Genomic DNA, 20,819 nt, shown 5'->3' on the forward strand with positions numbered 1-20,819 from the left:
TTCAATGTGTTTGAGTATGTGGGTGTGTGTATGCATCTTAAATTGGAAGAGTACGCTGCAGGCAGTGAATTCTGCAGCCCCATCATTTATATACATGACCACAGTCAACAGTTGTTTCAATGTGCATGAACAATTCACAAGAAGAAATTCTTTACAGGGTTGTCAATGGATGTGTGATCAAAAGAGACAGCTTGCATCTAAAGATATGTGCATATGTGTATGAGTGATCAATTGGGAGAACAATTGCTGCAACCCCCAGACTAACAGTGGTGACTTTATGTTTGTGTGACTGGAAACAAGAGAGCAACAGAAATGTATGCAGACAGTAAACTTCAGGAACCAAAACTAAAGTCTACAGATTAAGAGATTTAGTCTCAAATCTCAAGATGTTTATTAATTAATTAATTATTAATAATAAATATTAATAATTGAATATAAATAATTAATTCTTTTAATTCAGTGACTAGTTAAGGCCTCAGTTTTCTTTTTTCTCTTTTTATATTTATTGATCTGATTGGTTTTTTCTGGGGTTTCCTTATTAATATAATAATAATAATATTAATTTTTATTGTTAATTCTTAATATAATTTTATGACTTATCTTATTTTTAATAAAACTAACTATTAGATATTTAAATATCAAATTTTAAAATATATCTCAGTTTGTTTTTAAATAGACTATGATAAAATGAGGCTTTGTCAAGATAATGTTTGTACATTTAATCATTACACTTTCCATTCATACAAGCTTTTGTTTGTATGGGCTTTTTCAATGCATTGACCCACTGTGGTTGATAAAGCCTGCGTTGCCAACGATACAGCCAAAACAAATCGCCAAGACAGCTTTCTCAATCAGTTATATTGTTGCAATATACTCAAAATTGTCATTCACTTCACTCTTTCCTGTTTGTGCTCCATCACAAATTTGCAGAAGTTTTCTATTAGTTGCGATTGTGCAGTGCAATGAGAAGAGGCAATTGACTTGTCGACTGTGTCATTAGCTCACTATGGAATAAAGACATGAATTTGTTGTCAAACACTTTGTTGGGGTGTAACAATCTTATTTATCTGTAAAAGCGAGTGCTCAACTAGACAGCCAGTATTTCCCCCTGCCCGTCCCACTGTGCAATGACACATTAGTCACCCAGCTTGCTCTGCAATCGAAAAATAGGCCGCAACAACAAAAAACCGCAAAGTCGCTAGCCGCACAGTGCGACACAGCGACACTGTCGACGCGAAATGCGACAGTCAGTGCAATGTGTGTTGTTGTGACGTAAGGTAAACAACTGAGTGGCGCGAATGTGGACGCTCCTCGTCGGTATTTATTTAGTTCATTTTTATTTTCATTTGTGTTTAACTCTCTTTCCATCGCGTAATTATACCAAATGTGATTGCAAATTCTTATTACTGTCAATAGGTCACAATTATAGCATTGAAATGCTGAATTGAATTGAAAATACCTTGTCATAGCTTTCAGGACGAGATTATAATGGCAGTTATTGATTATAAATTGTATGTGCAAATGTGTATCTGTAAATGTAACTGGTGACATGACTAAAGTTGTATGATAACAAAAAAGGTGTTTATTTTCTAGTAGACACTAAGCAGATTTATTACCTCTTTTCACTACAAAATTTATATATTTTCTCTATTTTTACGTGTATATTAGGCTTTTTAGATTTGCTCATTATTAATGGTGTAGAATTGTTGGAAATTCTACAGGTAGTAATCTAATTTATTTTTCTAATAAGGAAAAAAATTCTAGAAAGCCATACAAATGAATTAAAATGTAAATAAATAAATCATACATGCTGACTGGGTATTTAAATCTACAAACAAAGCAATTGAGTGATCAGATATATGTTTACATATACAAATGCATAAGTATGTGTGTACTTAATAAAATGTTCACTTTCAATGCTGAGCACTTTAACTATAAAATATGTACTTATGCTACATATGTATATATATATATATATATATAAGTGCAGCTTTAATAAAGCAAATTGACTAGAGTTCACTTGTGGCACTTTAAATTTATATACATACGTACATGTACATATGTATGCAGCTTATAGGGTTGGAGATCTTTTGTCGCGACATCACAATTGAAATTAAGTAAATCTCAATTTTAAATTATATAAACAACACTGGTTGTGAATTACCAAAAACGATATTTAAATATGGAACGATACAGAAATTTACCGTAAAAATGTTGTTTATAATGTGTCTTTATTTTTAAATACCTTTCAGGTTGTATTGAATAATATACATTTAAAAATTACTATTTACCTTAAAGTCTATTTTTAGTAAGCTTAGGAACTTATAAAAAGAATTGAACTTCATTTGTTTTTTTTCCAGATGCAGCAATTATGAATCGGATTCTAATTTTGCGATGCCAATTACGGACATGAAAGAGCATGACTATTCTCTTTGTTACCTTTATACATTCAAGCATACTAACTGCGTAAGTGAGTTAAATCTAAGTAAAATCACCTTTTAAAAAACTTAAATTCTTTAAAACTAAATTCATTCGTACTTCAGTTTAGTGTATTTATTAGTCGATCACTCTGGAAGTACAGTATTCGAATTGCTTGTTAATAATGTGATAAGAATCGTTTGTTATTTTATTACGCTTGCGCTGATAAGAGCGAGTTCAGGGGAGCACTACTTGGAAATTTGAAAGGCCTCCAGTTCAAACGTTTAGCTCTCTTCAAGCACTTCGTTGCTCTGTGTTTAAGCTGTGTATATTCGTACATATTTGTTTTATTTATTGTAATATTGTTTATATTTACTTATTATTACAAAGTGAATATCGTATTATGCTCAGCGGTGTAAAGCTTGAATTGTTGCAGTGCCAATAATTGTACATATGTACGTATATATTAAAAAAAAAAAAATTCTGAGTAAGAGTGCTCTGGGAAATACATAAATAGAGGAAATTTCAAAATACAGAGATAGGTACTTGCATGCGTGAAAATAAGAACAGAATCATAGGAATATTCTTCACAGAAGGCAGAAACACTGCTGATTTAAAATTTAAAACCAGTGTTGAATATTTGCATTTATATAAAAAGTAACTTATTGTCATGTCTATGTCAATGCTTAAAACTTAAAAAGTAATGTGCAGTAGAAGTACAATTATAAATTAGAATTTAAAATTTCAAAGACAGCTTTTTTAAAGTCGTCATTTCTAAACATACTGAATAATCAAGAATCATAATTTCTGTTTAACTTTTGTAGAGCTTCTGTGTTCAAAAATACGAAATCGTCTGACAAAAGGATAATCATGAGTCTTTCAAAAAGTTATTGTGCCCGGTGCAATGTCATTGTACTCCTTGTGCTTCTACATCTTAGCCAGAGATTATGCAGGATTGATGCTAATATGCAGTTTCATCAGCAGTCGATTGAGGATGAATATTTGGTAAATGATCCACAACTCGAGAAAATGGATCAAATGGAGACTTATGGAAGAGAAGATCAGAAACTTACCGTTCGATTGCCATCCAACTCGCTTCTCAAGTACACCTCCTACAAAGATGTTTCGATACTCCATTTCGAAGTTCCACCAGATTCACGAGCTGCTTATTTTAGTTTTAAGGCTTTTGAAGAATCCAAAAGTGCCTTTCGTAAGTAAACATTTAAATGTTCATCTATACAAGCTTACCCTATATATATATATATATATCTTCAGAGAGCAAGTGCAAAGTTAAGGACGTAACCCTACATTTGAAAGCGAACAGTTTTCCAGTGATAAGTCCAGAAAATATAACTTTTCCAAAAAATTTTCTAGACTCGGACCAAAGGTGAGTTTGGCTTGATTCTTGTTATTTCCATAAGCTAAGATTCTACATTAAAAGATTATTTATTTCGTATATGATATTAAAATACATTAATTAATACTTCATTTGTATTTTAGATTTAAGGTATATAATCTGCAGTTTCAATCGAATGAGCAACAACAGCGAATCGACATACAAGGTCCTCAAACTGGCAGTTGGTTTGCCGTAGCTTTTATCAGTTGGACAGATCCCAACAATGATCGCATTGAGCAGCAAGGTAATAACCGATAAACAACTCTTCCCTATATTAAAGATTTTGTAACTGTATTAATATCCTGTGCTACGGGTATATTGAGTTTGTGAACTGTATGTATGTACTATAAAAGGTGTAACAAGGCGTGTCAGACCACATAAAGTATATACTAAAATTTTTAAACAGCCTAGTAGATATAGTCATGTTTGTCTGTCTTTTTGTCCGTCGCACCTTATAAAAGAACAGATGTAAGATGTGGTAAGAGATATCTACAGCAAATTTTATATGTAGAAACCTCAGAAGAACAGGCAGATCATGTTTATTTTAAATATTGAATACCGACCTCCCACAGCTAAAGTCAAAAAAAAAAAAAAACAATATAAAGTGAAAATTTAAGAGCTTCGGTTTTGTCATACTGTTATATATATAAGGAAGGTCGGATCTACCCTGATTTTCTCACGACCGAAAATAAAATGCGAATGTTATGCAAGAAACTATTTCCTTACTAAAATTTCCTTACCAAAAAAGATATTCGATTTTCCAGAAAATTCATGAAGAGTATATAAAATAAGAGTATGCAATTTTTCACAATACCGAACAGGATATAACAACTTTTTCAGCATCAGTAAATCCAAATTTGTGCTTTTTTCAGCAGTAAAAGTCAGTGAGTGTTAGGGTATCTAAGGCCGCAGGATATATTCCGAATATGTCTTGATTAAAGTTTTCTTATTTTATTTGAATTTTTTGTTTATTTTTCAGGACTTGCCGCATCGTGTGATACCTTGTTGCTGGCTGAGTTATCAGTGTCACGTTTTTATCCGATTATCATAAATGATGGCCAAGTGGATAACGGCAATCTAACCAGTTCACTTGGCCCTTTCCAACAAGAGCCACACAGAGGCATCAGGAGCGGCAAAAGTCATTATGCAATTTTAGTCAATCCGACGCCTGAAGAGGAGCGTGGTCGAATTTTTGAGGACATTGGGCCACTGCAGGAGCCGATGCAACAAGATGAGGAGTCGCCACAACTGCATGCCACATCCCTATATGACACAGGGCCAGTTCAGAACGCGACCAACGCCATATTGGGGTCGAGGCCAGAAACTGACATACACAGAGACAACGATAGCAACAACATCAACATCAACATCAACAACATCATCAACAGCAACAACAACAACTATGGCAACACCAAGTCGACCACGAACAATGAAATAATTTACAAGTTCTATGTGCCGGACGACATTGGTGTGGCGACCGCACGCATCTCATTCGGCGAAGTGTGTGTTCAGTGTCCGGACGTCAGCTTTCAGATCCAGGCGAACGCATTCCCGCCCAGCTGCAATGGGGGCCAAAGTTTGAATGGCAACGAACATAACTACATACACCGAACGGTCATAAGCCCAAATCAGACGGAGGAAATCTCAATAGAGTTTTATGTGCAGCCCAGCACATGGCACTATGCCATTCTCAAGTTTTTAAGCACACCCGATGAATTTTGGCCTGGTCCGGCACCACTTTCCGCTCCAACTCTTAATAAGGTAACAGCCGGAGATGCTGTTCCGAAAACGGAATCAATATCTGGAATGAATCGAGTCGACTCAAGACAATCCCAGTCGAGATGGCGACAACAAAACAGAACCGAAGCTGAAAGCAACGAAGTCCACAGTGTCTCGTATATGCTGCAAATAGATTTCCAACAATTGGAGCCACAAGTTGACACCACCAAGTCACAATCGCCACTCACAAATTTCAGCGATGCTGAAAATTCTTGGCGTCCTGTGCGATTTCGTGGAATGGATTTTTACTCCCTACTCCGGCAGAGCTATCGGGAGTTCTTCATGTTCGACTTTGATTTGCAGCCAGATACAAATGGCACTGTTCCTGCTCTACTCAATTTGACCGCCCAATCTGCAGCAGGATTTGCCTTTGAACTGGGTGATGTATATGATATAGGTGGTACTCTTAGCTTTGCCATCTCCATGAAGCATGATCTTCGGTTCAGCAACGAACTAAAGACTCCACAACCAACGACTTCATCGCCATCAGAGAGAGGCGGCATTCTGGCCGAGAAGCTAGTCGCTGGACTGGATGAGAATACCTTGATAATGGGCCAGGAACAGATGTCCCGCAACAATCAGAGCATGCAGATTATTGTCTGCATGCATCTAGGTGAACCCGGAGTTCCCACCTGGCCGGATAAGTGCCGTTATGGCCAGCGTCTGATGCATGCCTCCAGTATTGTGAACAACACCGATCTCATGGGTCTTATACATGTGCCCTTTCCCGAAAGTGGGCTCTGGTAAGTTCAAGCGACCAAGAGTTCTATATTAACAACTGTAGATATAGAACTAGAAACTATAGATAAAACTATGAAAACTATGATATATAAACAAAGTGCTGAGTCTCTAGCTTTTATAGTGTAAGTTGGGAAAGGAACGGGGCAAAAATGTGTGAAACAAAACGAAAGTCCGTAGAGAAAATACTCGTTTGTATCCTGATTTTAGAGTCTCTTACTCTTACCTGTATTTACACGGGTCTTTTTATGTTGCGGGGGAAAAATGCGCGTGGGGAAAATCTTAAATATATTTGAGCTGTTCATCGAACTCTGTATGCGAAATTTGGTTTCTCTATCTTATAGTCTCGTGCTCGTACACATAGACACAATATAGCCTTGGGCCTGCCACGCCCCCTTCTCTCTTAGACGTATGTACAATGTATATATCGTATCATCCATTGATGGTACAGCCTTTTCGAAAATAAAAAAAAGCCAAATTTGCTCCACCCTAATGTACATACATAGCAACTAATACAATATAGCCTTTAATTTTACGAGTACAGGGTGTTATTATACGTATGAGCATTTTGTTAGAGATATGTCAACCGCAATCTTAATCTTAAAATTATTCAAAAACTCACATCTTGTGAAAAATTTTCTGCCAGAAACATTTTCTAGTTAGTTTTTTTTCTCGTATTAAGCGTAACTTAATTTTTGAGTTTATGTATTATAAAGGGGTGCCACAGAAAGCGAAACCCTCCATACATTTTTGGGAGACTTTCGGCTGGCTTTTTGTTTGGCAACCCTGACAATGATGATTTGACGAAATATGCACTAACAAGTTACAGGAAATGAAAAGAATACACTTTGATTCTGGTAATAAAGATTAATAGACAAACAAATGTAACATGTTTTTGTGAAAATGTGCAGATTAGTTGCAATAGTTGCCTTGATTTTTACAATTCAAAAAAATATTCGCTTCACGGCAGACTTAAAACCATAGTTCTATATTTTTAAGTTGAATTTTAAGTTCTTTGCGAGTCTTTTAAGCTTTGACAAATACAACTATATTACGTTATTTGAATGCCCTAATTAACTTTTTAAATACCACTCGTATTTTCACATTAAATTATTGTGATTAAGTCAACATTTTTTCTCCCATGTGCCTTTAATTACAGGTACGTTACGATGGGTCTCTATTGCCATGGGGCAGAAACAGCACGGGTTACCATTATTGACAGCGTCAAGGAATTCGTGCGTCAACACGCTGAGTTGCTTCGGGAAATGCGAGTTCCCTGCGCCTGTGCCGGAAACGCTGAAGGATATGAGAGATGCGTCAGGTCGAGGGACTGTTTGGCGAGCATGAACGAAACGGAGACGCTGAAGGTGAAAGAGTGCATGATGGATTTTAAATGTACGCCGGATTATGTGGAAATGACACGTCTGTTCGAGATTCATCACAAGTCGGCGACGGAGCAACACTTTGCCCTGGATAACTGCAATACCTCGGTGGTCTTTTCGATCTCATCCAGTCCATGTGTGGCAGGTCGTTGTGGTCGCTTTGGACGCTGTTATCATTACATGTCCGGCGGATTTGTATTCTCCACGTGCGTTTGCATGAAGGGATACCGTGGCTGGGACTGCACTGAGGACTCCCAGGTGCCATCGAGCATATCCATTCTCGTGGCCTTGCTGCTGCTCACGCTGAGCAACCTGCTCTTCATTCCGAGTATTTACATGGCATTCAGACGTCGTTACTACACCGAGGGTGTCATCTACTTCTTTGCCATGTTCTTCTCGATTTTCTATCATGCCTGCGACTCGGGTGAAGATGAGTATAGTTTCTGTTTGGTCAAGATCGGTGTACTGCAGTTCTGTGATTTCTATTGTGGCCTCTTGGCCATTTGGGTGACCCTTATTGCCATGGCCCATCTGCCCCAGCATTTTGTTTCCCTGCTCCACATGTTCGGAGCCATCCTGCTGGCCTTTGGCACAGAGCTCAACAAGCAGAGTCTCTGGGTATTCCTAGCTCCAGCCCTAACCGGCATCTGTCTCATTTCCACCAGCTGGGGATTACGCTGCGCCAAGACTCGCAAGTGGTTTCCAGCTCGACGCTACCTGATTATTTTCATGCCCTTCGGAATGGTGCTGGTAATGGTGGGTCTGGTATGTTATGCCTTTCTTCAGACCAAGCAGAACTATCACATCGTACACTCTATTTGGCACATGGTTATGGCCCTATCCATCATGTGCCTGCTGCCTTCCCGCAAGTCCTTCATGCCGAAGTGCTAGCATACGGATTCCTCTAAGGAACTGCTGCCCACTCAGCAGGAGCTCTATATGTGAACGAATCATACAGGACTAAACCAAGCTCATATTGTACAATACCCACATGATAGCTAAACAATCGTAAAAAACTATGTATCTAAAAGTTAGAAAGGTCAAACTATTAAAGCTAAATGCTAAGGTACTCTACAAATTAATTTCAACCCTTTATAATGTAAATAAGTATTCACAAGACAGGAATACCCATAAAGATTATACAAATTCTTATTAATCTGAGATTATATCCCCCTTATTAAAACAGATATATAGTTTAATAAATTATCTTCTATCGTGAATACTTTAAAACTATAGGATGGAAAGAAAACGCAGAGGCTATGCAAGAAACTAATTTTAGTATCAACTAAGTAGCAAGTGCGTTGTATGTGTTCAAGTAATTAAATATATACGAGTAATTTAAGTACAGGGTATCTGCTGGTCGTCTAAGCTCGACTCGGGTCGAACTTGTAGATTTTCTTAAATGCAAATGCGGATTTGAGTCACAGAAAAGTTCGTCATTATAATAGCATTAGAAACTAAGAACTTGTACTAAACTAAATTAGACATAAGAAACTGTTGATATTTTAGATATGAATGTATAAAACCTATTGATGAAGCCTTACTAATCTTAATGGATATCACTTCTAGACATGTATTCTTATTGTGAGTATAGTACATACAGATATACCGTTAAGAGTACATACTACCGCGCAGACTGCACTAAACTGTAGAACTGTAACCTTACTCTAAACTAGTTAACAGGGCCTGCTTTCTAACTAGTAGTATAAGCAAATAAATGTAAACATAAATACGAATTTTAGAGCAAACAATAATACGTACATAAGTATGTATGTACAAGTATATCAATGTGTAGAATACATCGTACATATTTATGTATGCTTATCCATAAGCCTATTAATTAAATTCTATCAATCAACATTAGAGAGCACACTTGAATTATTTACCCAAAAATGCAATGTGCAAACACATATCGCATTCAATTCAATTCAATTAAAATGTATCTTAAATTGTTGTTTCCTGATAACAACAATTTGGGGTCCTTTAATTTCATCGCACAAGAATTATCTATTGTTTAAAATGGTTTTTATTATGAAAATTGCATTAAAAATGTGTCAAAAAAATGTTCTCTGCATTTTTAATTTTCAAAATGCAGCAAAGACAAGTGAGATCAGTGCAATTAAAATATTTGAGTGACAATCCGACTATTCCGATTTAATAAGGCAAAACAGTAAAATTATAGGAAAGTTTGTCTTCATATCTTCATAACAGTATTATAATTCGATTCAAGGGCATTCTCAGATATGGAGCAGCTGCCCCTCTTCTAGATCCTTATATTTTTGATATAAGAAAATAATATTTATTTTTGAGATATTTTCAATTTTTTTTTCTAACTTTAAATTTAGTTATAAATTCAAACAAAAAAAAATTATTGTTTTTTACTTCTCCCGGTATTTACATAATTTCAATATATTAGCGTCGTTTGAAATATTAACCCTATTTTGCCACCTTCCCCAAAGCACACGAATATAAAAAGCCTTAAACCTAATCGGTTCTATAGGCGTACTTTTATCTTCTTGCTACTTCTAAAATATTATAACTTTACTGTTTCTCCTTTTCATACATTTGTTTCTTTTTTAAAAAAGTTTTTGTCGTCTGCACCAGGTGTAAAACGTAAATAAATGAATACAAAAATCTTGCAGATATAGCTGTCATAGGAACGATCAGCCAAAATTGAATACAGCGCAGATGCAAGGGTAACAAAGATACCCTTTCTTTTTTGTTTTTATAGTTAGTTAATCTTTCGATTTTTATTTCTTTCTCCACTCGATTCTATTTTTACATTGTACCATACTTTTTTTTTTTTTGTACTCACCTTTAGGCCGGATATAATGTTGGATTTATGTTGATAAAACTCGGCCACCGATCCCTCAGCCTTATGGCGATATCGATTGACGCCCGCATAGAGATGTGCCCAACTGGGCTTCTCATCAGTTTCCAACTGGGTTTCTTTCTCTAACTTAGCCGCATGATCTTGATCTCCTGTCCTCAGGTTATCCATATATTGCGACATCAGTTCGAGGCGTTCATTCAACTTGAGCACTTCATTTTCAGCTTGGAGCAGCTCTTTTTTATCCTTGCCTTGGCTTTCCAGTATTACACGTTGCTTTTCAGCGGAAATCGTCTCCTGGACAAGCGCATAGAAATTGGCCTTCTCTCTGTCGTAAATCTCGTCGCTCACATAGATGGCATTCTCATCGCTCACATGTCAGCTTTAAGGCCTGCTTCTTTTAATAGAGATGGACCTGGTTTCTCCTCGTTAAGTTCACTCTTGCAATCTGCATAAGACGGCGACGGATTGTTCTCATTTTCTGTCGGCTCAGCTTTGATCTTCCCAAGTGGACTATAGTGAGCATTATCACCGGGGTATATTGGACTGTCGGGAATTTCCACAACTGATTCATCACTCCTCATAGATTGTGCTTTAGCTATTCCTTGCTGTAGAGCATCTTGGTTCATCCTTGATCTCTTTCAATAAACAATCATCATCGTCATTCTTAATGCGGCTAACGAATAATTTGGCTGCAGGGAATTTCCACAACGGAGTCATCGCTGTCACCTTTTAGTTCGATAGATGTTAATGTTAAAAATAACTTTATAAAACGTAATAATACAATAATAATAAATATCTCGCAAACTGTTGCTAACATCTGAGCAGTAGCGGCGAAATTGCATCTTTTTTAAAATTCTTATATTATTTATAGTAAACGACAAATTATTGCAATAATTTAGTTTAGTTATAGTAAACGACAAATTATTGCAATAATTTAGTTTAGTTATAGTAAACGACAAATTATTGCAATAATTTAGTTACCTTTTACTTGGGACATTGGCGGGTATACTTTTGATTTTGTCCAACAAATAAATATAATAATAATTTGACTTTTCTGTTGCGTTTCGACGGTTTCTTTGAGCAGGTCCAAAGGATGCCAATTTGCCGATCTGGCAACTTGTTCTAATTTAATAAAAAAAAATTCAGTTGCAACTTTGAAAATTCAACTAAATTGGAATTTTACTTAATTTTAAAGCTTGAATTTTTTTAAATTTATGCATAATTTTTGTTGGAATTTTCAAAATTTTTTGATATTTTTTTTTTTTTTTAGAGTTGAATTTTGTAATTTCTCTCCCCGAGAGGTGACGACCTTCAAACCTTTATTAAAATGTTTTCCGTAATTTTATCTAGTTTCGAATTTTTAATTTTCATCAAATTATTAAGCTTTTTCAAAGTTATTGAATTTTTAAATTTGCATTTAACTAAATTTAAATTCTGAGTTTGCCAGTGTTGCAACACTAGAGATGCGATATTTTAATCGATATATTAAGTCTGAAGTTACGTCAACAGCTGTTTTTTTGTTCGCAAACAAAAATGAAAAAAAAAGCAAATCAAAACAATTAATTTTGTTTATTAAAATAAATAAACCAGGAATTATTGCTTAATCGCAGTGGCTAAAATGATGCGCAATCGGCCGATTGAACCAAAGAAATGGTCAGAGAGGGAAGTCAAAACTATATTGAATTATATGCAAATGCACCGAAATATAGAGGTAAAAATGGCGCGCAGTTTGAGTTGCTATGACTAAAATTCGCTAACATGCTAGATTTTCAGAAACCAACTGCACAATCCTATTATAGAAATCTAATATCCGCGACCAAAATAGATGCGACCTGGAACTTAATTCGTTATAAAGTTCGTCACTTAAAGAACGGATGGCAAAAGGCCGAAACGTACAGGAAGTCTGCTGGGGATGAAATGGAAGAAGGCGACGCCCTGCGAGGTACAGTAAAATGATTTAAGAGTATTGTAACATAATTCATACATTTAATATTAACAGCAAAATTGATCAAAATATGTCCTCACTACGATCAACTGAACAGTATATTTTCGGGTGGCAACAAAATAGAAGTGATTGTTTGCGACTCTCAGGGCTCGCAGGGCAGCATCGTGCTCACAAACGACATGCCACAATACGAAGAGGAATCGACGATTAATCCCCCGATTACAATGGATGATTTCCCCGACGCCGAATTCCTCGAGAAAGCGAACGAAGAAACCGAGAACTGTTATATTACAGAGCTGATGTCAATGGAGGCAAGCAGGACGAAGTTTCGTCAGGATCGACTCAAGTTGGAGAGAGAGACACTTAAGCTGCAGCGGGAGCAGTTTTTGTTTGCAAAAGAAGTGGAGGAACGGAAGCTGAAATTAGAAGAACGTCGTATAGAAAATGATTTTAAATTAAAGCAGCTGGAGTTGGAGCAGAAGGAGCGAATTCTCAAGCTAGAACTTGAGCTTAAATACAGAGAACAGCAATAAATTCACTAACACGTTATGCACATATGAAGATTTACTTAAAACTTACACAGAAATGCTATAACCCGAAAACTTTACAAGATCATATCTTAATGTAGGGACAGCACAGCTACAAATACGGCTGCCATATTCGGTATATTTGGGTCAAAACTGGTATATTTTTTTGTTATTACGTTGGTATGTTTAATCACTTTCTTTTACAGATTTTAGGTTTTTTTAGCTTTATCGGATTTTAATTATTACAATTAGCTTCATATCTTTACATATGCTCATTATTATTTGTATTATTATTTTATTTTAATTTTGTTATAGTTTTAAGCGAATACCAAATATAAATAATAAAAAATAATATTTTATTTAGTACATATCATATTAATGGCCCGAATGGAGATCAGAAATTTTCACCGTCCGAAAGTTTTCTATGAAATAGTTGTCAAATTCATCCTATTACGGCACCGTTTTATATATGGAGTTTAGACCTATCAACACGATTTCTGGTCTACTCGATACGGACCTTTAAAACCCACATAAATGTGGTACAAAATTCTTTCGTCAAGTGGTCAACCTTGGCTGTGAACAACTGCTCGACTTGAAAATTATTTTCAAGAGTCCCCCAAATTTGTGGCTACGTGTTTAGATTATCTTCCACTCTTGCAACTAAGTCTTGTCAGGATTAACTCAAGATGAACTATGAGCAGAGCATATGGATGCAGCAAGTTGAAAGACGCAAGTTGGAAATAGAGGAACAAAAGACTAAAATGGAAGTTGAAAAGATGGATCGCATGATGAAATTGGAGGAAAGCAAGCTAGAGTTGGAGGAGCAGAAGATCAAAATGGAGGAACAAAAAACGAACCCAGAAGCTGACAAGACGGATCGCATGATGAAACTGGAGGAAAGCAAGCTTGAATTGGAGGAGCACAAGCTCAAATTGGAAGAACAAAAGACGAACACAGAAGCTGACAAGACAGATCGCATGATGAAGTTGGAGGAGCGCAAGCTAGAATTGGAGGAGAACAAGCTCAAACTGGAGGAACGTCGAATGGAAAATGATTTTAAATTAAAGCAACTGGAGTTGGAGCAGAAGGAGCGAATTCTCAAGTTAGAACTTGAGCTTAAATACAGAGAACAGCAATAAATTCAATAATGCACATATGAAAATTTATTTAAAACTTCAACAGAAATGCCTTTCAGACTCTAAAACTTGAAGAGATCAAATCTAAATGTGGCCACACTGCACAGCTACAAACACGGCTGCCATATTCGGCGTACATTTGGACCAAAAGTAGTATATTTTTTTCTTATTTCGTTGGTATATTTTATTTTATTGGCTTAATCGGATTTCAATTTTATTTAAAGTTTATGTTTTAATTATTACATGAAAACTTACATCTCACTACACTTTTACTCCTAAATTCACAGTTTTAAAGAGGCCCATAAAAGGTATTATGTAAATTGAGGCCATTTTTAATATCAGTCGCGAAATAATTATATAATTATTTATTGTATTACTTTTTTTTTAAAAGTTTATTGATATAGTTTTATCGCAAAGTACAAATATAATAAACTAGAACAAACATGCCGAAAGGTCGATCTATCGAATTAATTAATCTGAGTTTACTTTATATTAAAATAAAAATCGATTTTTTTAGTAAACATCAAAAAGCACACCCACAAGTCTGGTACAAAAACTTTCGTGAAGTGGCAACCGTGGCTGCGTACAGCTTTTTTACTTGTAAATTAGTTTCTGGAGTCCCCCCAACTTTGTAGACACGTGTGAGTTTCGTTTATATTTCAAACTTGCGACCTTTTTTATTTAACAACAAAGTACTGTCAGGATTAGCTCAAAATGAACTATGCGAATAGTATTTCCATTCTGGCCACAGACAAATGGAAGTTAGATATAGAGGAACGAAAGATGAAAATGGAAGCTGCCAAGACAGATCGCATGATGAAGTTGGAGGTGCGCAAGCTAGAATTGGACGAGCGCAAGTTCAAACTGGAGGAACGTCGAATGGAAAATGATTTTCAATTTAAGCAACTCGAGTTGGAGCAGAAGGAGCGAATTCTCAAGTTAGAACTTGAGCTGAAATATAAATCAGAACTATAAATGTATGTGGGGACCAGAGGTTTTTAATAAAACGGCACACTGCATATCTTCGTAATTGTTTATTATTTTAGTTTTACACATAACATATATAACATGTTTGAGATCTTAATTTAAACCAACGCGTTGCAACGTTGTAACGTCTGCTGTGTGTATAGTGTTAATATATTTTATGCAAACATTTGTTTACAAAGAAATTCACGCTTGCTTTCAGATGCTAAAGAATAGAATTTACAGGATTCAGTCTCAGTGCGTTTAGTGCAGTTCGTATTTAATTCTTTATCAAGATTTTGAGGGTCATAATCTTCTAATAAAATATTGTGAAGAACGCAGCACACAAGAATCCACTCACATAGAAATTTTGCACTTTTCTTGTCTTTTAATCGAAGCCGTATTTCCTTAAGACTAGAAAACTTCTCCTTTAGGAGCTCAAAGCAGTTCTGAACTCTGGCGCGGTACTGGCTGTGTCTATGATTGAATCTTAGCTTGTTTGGACTCATTTTCTGTGAATCGTTGGGAAATGGGGTAACCAAAAAGCTTGACGGTGGGTAGGCAGAGTCCCCTGCAACCCATTGTTCTCCCGACAAATAGGTCTCAGTGCTTATGCCAATTGGACAATTTATAAAAATTTTATAGTCGGGGTAGCTTCCCGGACTTCCAGCAACGGTGTCTCTAATGCGTAATTTATGGTCACAAATAATTTGTAGCTTCACAGAATAGATGCGTTGGCGAGATAAATAAACTTTATGGTTTTCGATTGGTTTCTCAAATAGCTTTATTTCACTGGTACCGATGTATCCGACGCAGTGTGGTAACTCTTGAAACGTGCGCTCTACAAGTTGTTGACGCTCGACAACATCAGGCCAATATATATACTGTGGCATCAAACGCAAAATTGCTGTGAACATCCTTTCAGTTATCTTCACCACGGTTCCACCATTACCAACTCCAAAGATTTCACCTATTTTTCGCACTGAGGCGTTGCCTCCGGATGATCCGAGACGAAACAGCACAATTGCAAGCTGTAACTCTATTGGCATTTGCCTATGAGAAGCTGAATATCTCGCGAATACTTTGTCCCCTTTTATCAAGTAAACCAATTTCGCAAATTGATTTCGTGAAACGCGCAGCATTTGATAAAAATGTTCGTCATTAAATGAACTTAGGATATTGTACCGCCATTTAATGGGTTTGGGCACTTTAAGGCCAATTCCCCGGCGGCAAAAATAAATGACCATGACATCGTCTAGAAAGTCATCCATAATTTCGTCAATTTCAGAATCAATTTGGTTGGGGTGACAAACATCTGGAAATGCTCTCATATAAACAAATTAATGAATCAACACAGAATTCTATACACACCTTCTACAAGTTCAATTTCACGAATTGTTTCGTTTGCTCTAAATTCTAAGGCAGTATCCTTGACTCTTTTAAGCGGCATTTTTCTCAGAACTGGTAGCACAGTCGTTTTCAGTCAATTCAGTCTACAAGTCAAATAAATTTTCAAAATCAACGCAACCAAGATGTAAATAAAAAAAACAGCAGATTGTCCAGAGTTGCAACGTATTTACGTTGTTTTGTTCTGTTTTCGATGCTTCCACTAACATATCGATGATTATGCAGCCCTACTGTGCAGACCTTTCAAGTTTATACGCCAGCTAAGTCGTTTAAAATAAAATCGAGTTGAGCCACATCGATTCTTGCCATGTTTATACATTGGCTTAAGCTACTTTGATTAAGCCAACTAAATTGATTTAAAGAAACCCGTCGGTCATTTTTCAAGCCGTATAAAAAAATCAGCTGATTTACATATGCAACTACTAAGACTTATCTTAAACTCTGCGATATGCCAAATTTTGAATTAAAACACAATTAAGGTCTTCCATAAGCAGATTCACATTGGTTTCGCCCATCAGCTGCTCTATGCAAAATGTGTAGTGTGACCACAAAGGTATATTTTACATAAAAAAAGTGCATACACAAGACTTTTGGTAACTAACTCACCTATTTCATGCGATAAGAGGGTGTTATTTGGAGGGGACAAATTTTAAATTATTTAAGCGGATGACGCCGCCGGAGCCTTATGGATAAAATTAAAAAAAAACAAAAACGAATCGATGGATACCTAGTTACCCGAAAATCGCTAAATCTTACAGTTTCCAAAGGATGGAAACCAGACATATGTAAAGGTATTTTTAAGGGCTATTAGAAGTACCTTTATACCATAATGTATAGTATATTAAAGTTAATATCGTTCGACACAAAATTGGATATCAGTAATTCTCGGCATGGAAATCTGGTGCGTACCCATGATGAAATTTAGTGGAGGACGACATGTTAAAACAAAAAATACTTACTTATTATTATTATTGACAACATTTAATTTTGATTTCTTAGTTAATAAAAAATAAAAATAAATTTCCGTTCTTAATCTCAATTCAGTTTGCAGTGGTTAAATTAAGGCAACATGCTTTAAGCCGTCTTCGTAATATTTTTGAATGATTGCAACCAAATCCTTTACTTTACCTCGAGAGGTTTGAGGTCGTTAACATCGCATCAACGCGATCATTTAATAAGAAATACGTTGGTCACTGATGTAAAATTTTAGCCGAATCTAGTACAAGATTTATTCGCAAAATTAGTAGCTTACAATTCTGAAAATAAGGAATTAAAAAATAAGGCATTTGAGAGTTGAGCTGCTTTATAAACTGGGTATTTGTAAAGTCGGTTTATCAATAGAACATAAGTTATTAGAATACACCGTTTTATTATCAAGGCATATGTTAAAACTTATTACTACATACTAACAGATTACTGCAAAGTAGGTTTTAATGTTATTTGCATATCTAACTGAGCTTGAGCAATGTCTCCCAACGCATTCTGGATTTTCTCCAGTAAGAGCTCTCCTTTTTGAACGACTTGTTCCAGTTGCTCGGCAGTTTCTTGGTTCTCGATTTCGAGCCTTTTAAGACTAGAGTTTTGTAATTCAATGGAGCTGTCTTCATTGGGCAATGACTCAATTAATGTGTCAATGTCCTTAGCGCAACGTGCAATCAGCTGCGCAAATAACTGTGCATAGTCCTCCTGCGGCGGGTTTTGTATAGGCGTCTGGGAGCCAGTTCTGTCAAAATTCGCAAACTTGCTTGGGTACGAGGTCTGCTGAATTACTCCAATAGCATTGCAAAAGTGTTCGGCTTGCTAAACAAAATGAAAAAATTAATTACGCTAATTATATGTATTTGAAAACATCTAGTAATGTTCGAGCAATATACTTGATTCACAGTATCCTGTAGTTGCGTTAGTCTGTCTGCCATAGTTAATATTTCTTCTTATTTTAACTAAATAACATTTGTTGATTACAATTTAGAGTTGTATCAAATCGTTCGGTCATTTCCACCAAAAACGTTGCCACCTGGCCCAAATGTTGCCACACGGCCGAATGGCTGCCACCCTGTTAAATTCGCTGATCTGGAAGTGTGCACCACTTTGGGTCAAATGTCAAAATTGGTAACTTTAAAATTTTCCACATTCTTTGGACAATTTCTTAATTTTGAAGCTAGAATCTCTAAAATTTTTGAAAAATTTTTGTTGGCATATCCTGCGTTTTCTAATATTTTTTCAGAATTAAATTTGGCAGCTTCTATCCCTTTAGGATGAAAAGCCTCAAACCTTGATTGAAGCTACTACCGTAATTTTATGTAGTTTTATAATTAATTTATTGCAAAGTTATGTCATTTTTGGCATTTTCAATACGCAAATTAAAATTACGCGCCAACTCTGAAGAACGACTAGTTCAGTGAACAAAATGTGCCGTTGTTTTTCAGGCTGCCCATCCAGTAAAAATTTCCCATCTGGCTTAATTTGCTGACCAGTGCTGCCATTTACCTATGTTAGTCGGCGTACTCATGTTTCTCACGAAAGGCACAAGGGGGCGCCACAGTTGGCATAAAATTTAAATATAACGGGCTTTTTCAATGAAATTTATTATTTCTTTTAAACATATTCCATATTTTGACTTATAAAAATTAAAAAGAAATTATTTTAAATGTCTTTTTTTTTTTTTAATATTTAAAAATTGTATATGGTAATCAATTCCTAATCCCTGCTATTGGGGTTTAAAAGTTGTTTTTCTTAAAATTTGTATTATTAGCATATTTTTAGTATTTTTTGTCCGAACCTGAAAAGATTGTCATTAAAGCTATTGTTAGGAACAGGACATTCAAAATTCCGCAAAATCAAAGTATAAATTGTCCTTAACATATAATTTTGTCACTGCATGAATCGGTTCTGTCAAGATAGATATAAAAAAAATCGTTGGAATAAACAATAGTCTATAGGAGCTAGGGCATCGAAATTTGGCCTACAGACTTCTATAAGCCAATTACTTGACAGTAACCAAGAAAAACTTATTTACATTTAGCAATATGTGAATTTGCTTGCACTGTCAAAACAATTACTTGACTAACTGTATAAATTAACTGCACTGCTCCTTTTCTTCTTTGTAGATGCTAAGTGATGAATTGGCGGGAATCAACTCCCAGCAATGACCACATCAGGTCAAGCACAGAGATATGTTATTATCTCTTCTGCATAGTTATTTCATGCTATGTTAATAGCGGAGATGCACATGGAAGATTATAGAACCACCGAGTAGAGCATCAGCTTGGCGTTATGGATTTCAAACTCCGCCGGACTATAATGATCATGAACTATTTTGCGGTGGCTTTACTCGCCAGTGGAAGAAGAATGATGGAAAGTGCGGAGAATGTGGAGATGCTTGGGACTTGCCTGTACCACGACCACATGAAAATGGTGGTCAATGGGGACAGGGTGTCATTGTTCGAAGTTATTTGCCCGGTTCCGACATGACTATTCGGGTTGAGCTGACCGCCAGTCACATTGGGTAGGCAGAAAGTCTAAATATTCAGAGATCCTTAACAGAACTATGCATTTATTTCTTATTTCAGATATTTTGAGTTCCGATTGTGTCCGGAGCCAAGCACTAAGCAGTCCTGTTTAGATGAAAACGTACTGAAAATAATTAGTGGTTCACTCCACAGCGAAAACCAACAGATTTGGATACCCGATTCTACCCACGTAATAGTAGTCGCATTTATTAAATGAAAGCTTAACTGCCGGTTAATTTGTGATATCAACTTGTATTCAAATTAATGCTTTTGTTCTTGATATTTATATTTGCAGAGATTTTATGTAATCAGTGTGTGTTACAATTGCAATATAGAGCCGGAAATCAATGGGGCAAGTGTGACAATGGCACTAAAGCACTTGGTTGTGGTTAACAGGAGGAGTTTCGAGCATGTTCGGATATTGCATTAGCATCAGATGTCCTGTTCCCCCCACAATTCGTGTTACTACCACACTTTAAACTCCTAAGAAGGATAATGTTGAAGTTAATAATAATAATTTCAGTTCACTTATATTCTTGATCACTCTTATTTTGCTTTTGATTTTCTCTGGCATCGGAATACGGCTTATCTATAAGCATTATCCACTTAAAGTCACCGAATTGAAGAAAGCATTATTGACAAGGCTATGCAAGAAGGAAGTGAATTCATCGAAAGTAAATGTAACCCGTAATCCTTAATGTCGATCGATGACATTAAAAAAACGGCAAAGATGTGAGTTAGATATAAGATATACAACTAGCTCCGCCGATTCCACCAAACCGAACT

At 36.0% G+C, this 20,819-nt stretch overlaps 5 protein-coding genes and 1 pseudogene across 12 annotated transcripts; 4 read left to right on the forward strand and 2 right to left on the reverse strand.

Annotated features, from left to right (window-relative positions):
* Positions 1-1,157: 1,157 nt before the first annotated feature.
* LOC117790398 lies at positions 1,158-9,776 on the forward strand. 6 transcript variants are annotated; one of them, XM_034629837.1, is made up of 7 exons: positions 1,158-1,277; positions 2,361-2,466; positions 3,243-3,628; positions 3,694-3,805; positions 3,919-4,058; positions 4,794-6,336; positions 7,491-9,776. In XM_034629837.1, exons 2-7 carry the CDS (start codon positions 2,420-2,422, stop codon positions 8,602-8,604), a joined length of 3,342 nt encoding a protein of 1,113 aa, XP_034485728.1. In that variant the 5' UTR covers positions 1,158-1,277; positions 2,361-2,419; the 3' UTR covers positions 8,605-9,776. The 6 variants fall into 6 exon arrangements, with proteins under 6 accessions (XP_034485728.1, XP_034485726.1, XP_034485729.1 ...); XM_034629835.1 differs by having other exon boundaries at positions 1,241-1,317; XM_034629838.1 differs by lacking the exon at positions 1,158-1,277 and adding an exon at positions 1,296-1,313.
* Positions 9,777-12,127: 2,351 nt separating this feature from the next.
* On the forward strand, positions 12,128-13,114 carry LOC117791362. Of its 2 annotated transcripts, none has more exons than XM_034631092.1 (3): positions 12,128-12,257; positions 12,312-12,488; positions 12,546-13,114. In XM_034631092.1, exons 1-3 carry the CDS (start codon positions 12,197-12,199, stop codon positions 13,022-13,024), a joined length of 717 nt encoding a protein of 238 aa, XP_034486983.1. In that variant the 5' UTR covers positions 12,128-12,196; the 3' UTR covers positions 13,025-13,114. The 2 variants fall into 2 exon arrangements, with proteins under 2 accessions (XP_034486983.1, XP_034486981.1); XM_034631090.1 differs by having other exon boundaries at positions 12,320-12,488.
* A 407-nt stretch (positions 13,115-13,521) lies between these two features.
* LOC117790654 (stress response protein NST1-like) lies at positions 13,522-14,174 on the forward strand. Its single transcript, XM_034630156.1, has 2 exons — positions 13,522-13,611; positions 13,692-14,174. The coding sequence occupies exon 2, from the start codon at positions 13,705-13,707 to the stop codon at positions 14,155-14,157; it is 453 nt and encodes a 150-aa protein (XP_034486047.1). The 5' UTR covers positions 13,522-13,611; positions 13,692-13,704; the 3' UTR covers positions 14,158-14,174.
* A 999-nt stretch (positions 14,175-15,173) lies between these two features.
* Positions 15,174-16,637, reverse strand: LOC117790964 (protein ANTAGONIST OF LIKE HETEROCHROMATIN PROTEIN 1-like). The gene is made up of 2 exons (XM_034630584.1): positions 16,489-16,637; positions 15,174-16,432 (listed from the first exon to the last, which is right to left on the reverse strand). Exons 1-2 carry the CDS (start codon positions 16,565-16,567, stop codon positions 15,297-15,299), a joined length of 1,215 nt encoding a protein of 404 aa, XP_034486475.1. The 5' UTR covers positions 16,568-16,637; the 3' UTR covers positions 15,174-15,296.
* A 1,009-nt stretch (positions 16,638-17,646) lies between these two features.
* LOC117790712 (mediator of RNA polymerase II transcription subunit 21) lies at positions 17,647-18,523 on the reverse strand. 2 transcript variants are annotated; one of them, XM_034630250.1, is made up of 3 exons: positions 18,399-18,523; positions 17,919-18,324; positions 17,647-17,778 (listed from the first exon to the last, which is right to left on the reverse strand). In XM_034630250.1, the coding sequence occupies exons 1-2, from the start codon at positions 18,438-18,440 to the stop codon at positions 17,938-17,940; spliced, it is 429 nt and encodes a 142-aa protein (XP_034486141.1). In that variant the 5' UTR covers positions 18,441-18,523; the 3' UTR covers positions 17,647-17,778; positions 17,919-17,937. The 2 variants fall into 2 exon arrangements, with proteins under 2 accessions (XP_034486141.1, XP_034486140.1); XM_034630249.1 differs by lacking the exon at positions 17,647-17,778 and having other exon boundaries at positions 17,810-18,324.
* A 42-nt stretch (positions 18,524-18,565) lies between these two features.
* LOC117792274 lies at positions 18,566-20,724 on the forward strand (annotated as a pseudogene).
* The last annotated feature ends 95 nt before the right edge of the window (positions 20,725-20,819 follow it).

The sequence above is a fragment of the Drosophila innubila genome, assembly GCF_004354385.1.
Source record: "Drosophila innubila isolate TH190305 chromosome 3R unlocalized genomic scaffold, UK_Dinn_1.0 2_E_3R, whole genome shotgun sequence".
Taxonomy (NCBI): domain Eukaryota; kingdom Metazoa; phylum Arthropoda; class Insecta; order Diptera; family Drosophilidae; genus Drosophila; species Drosophila innubila.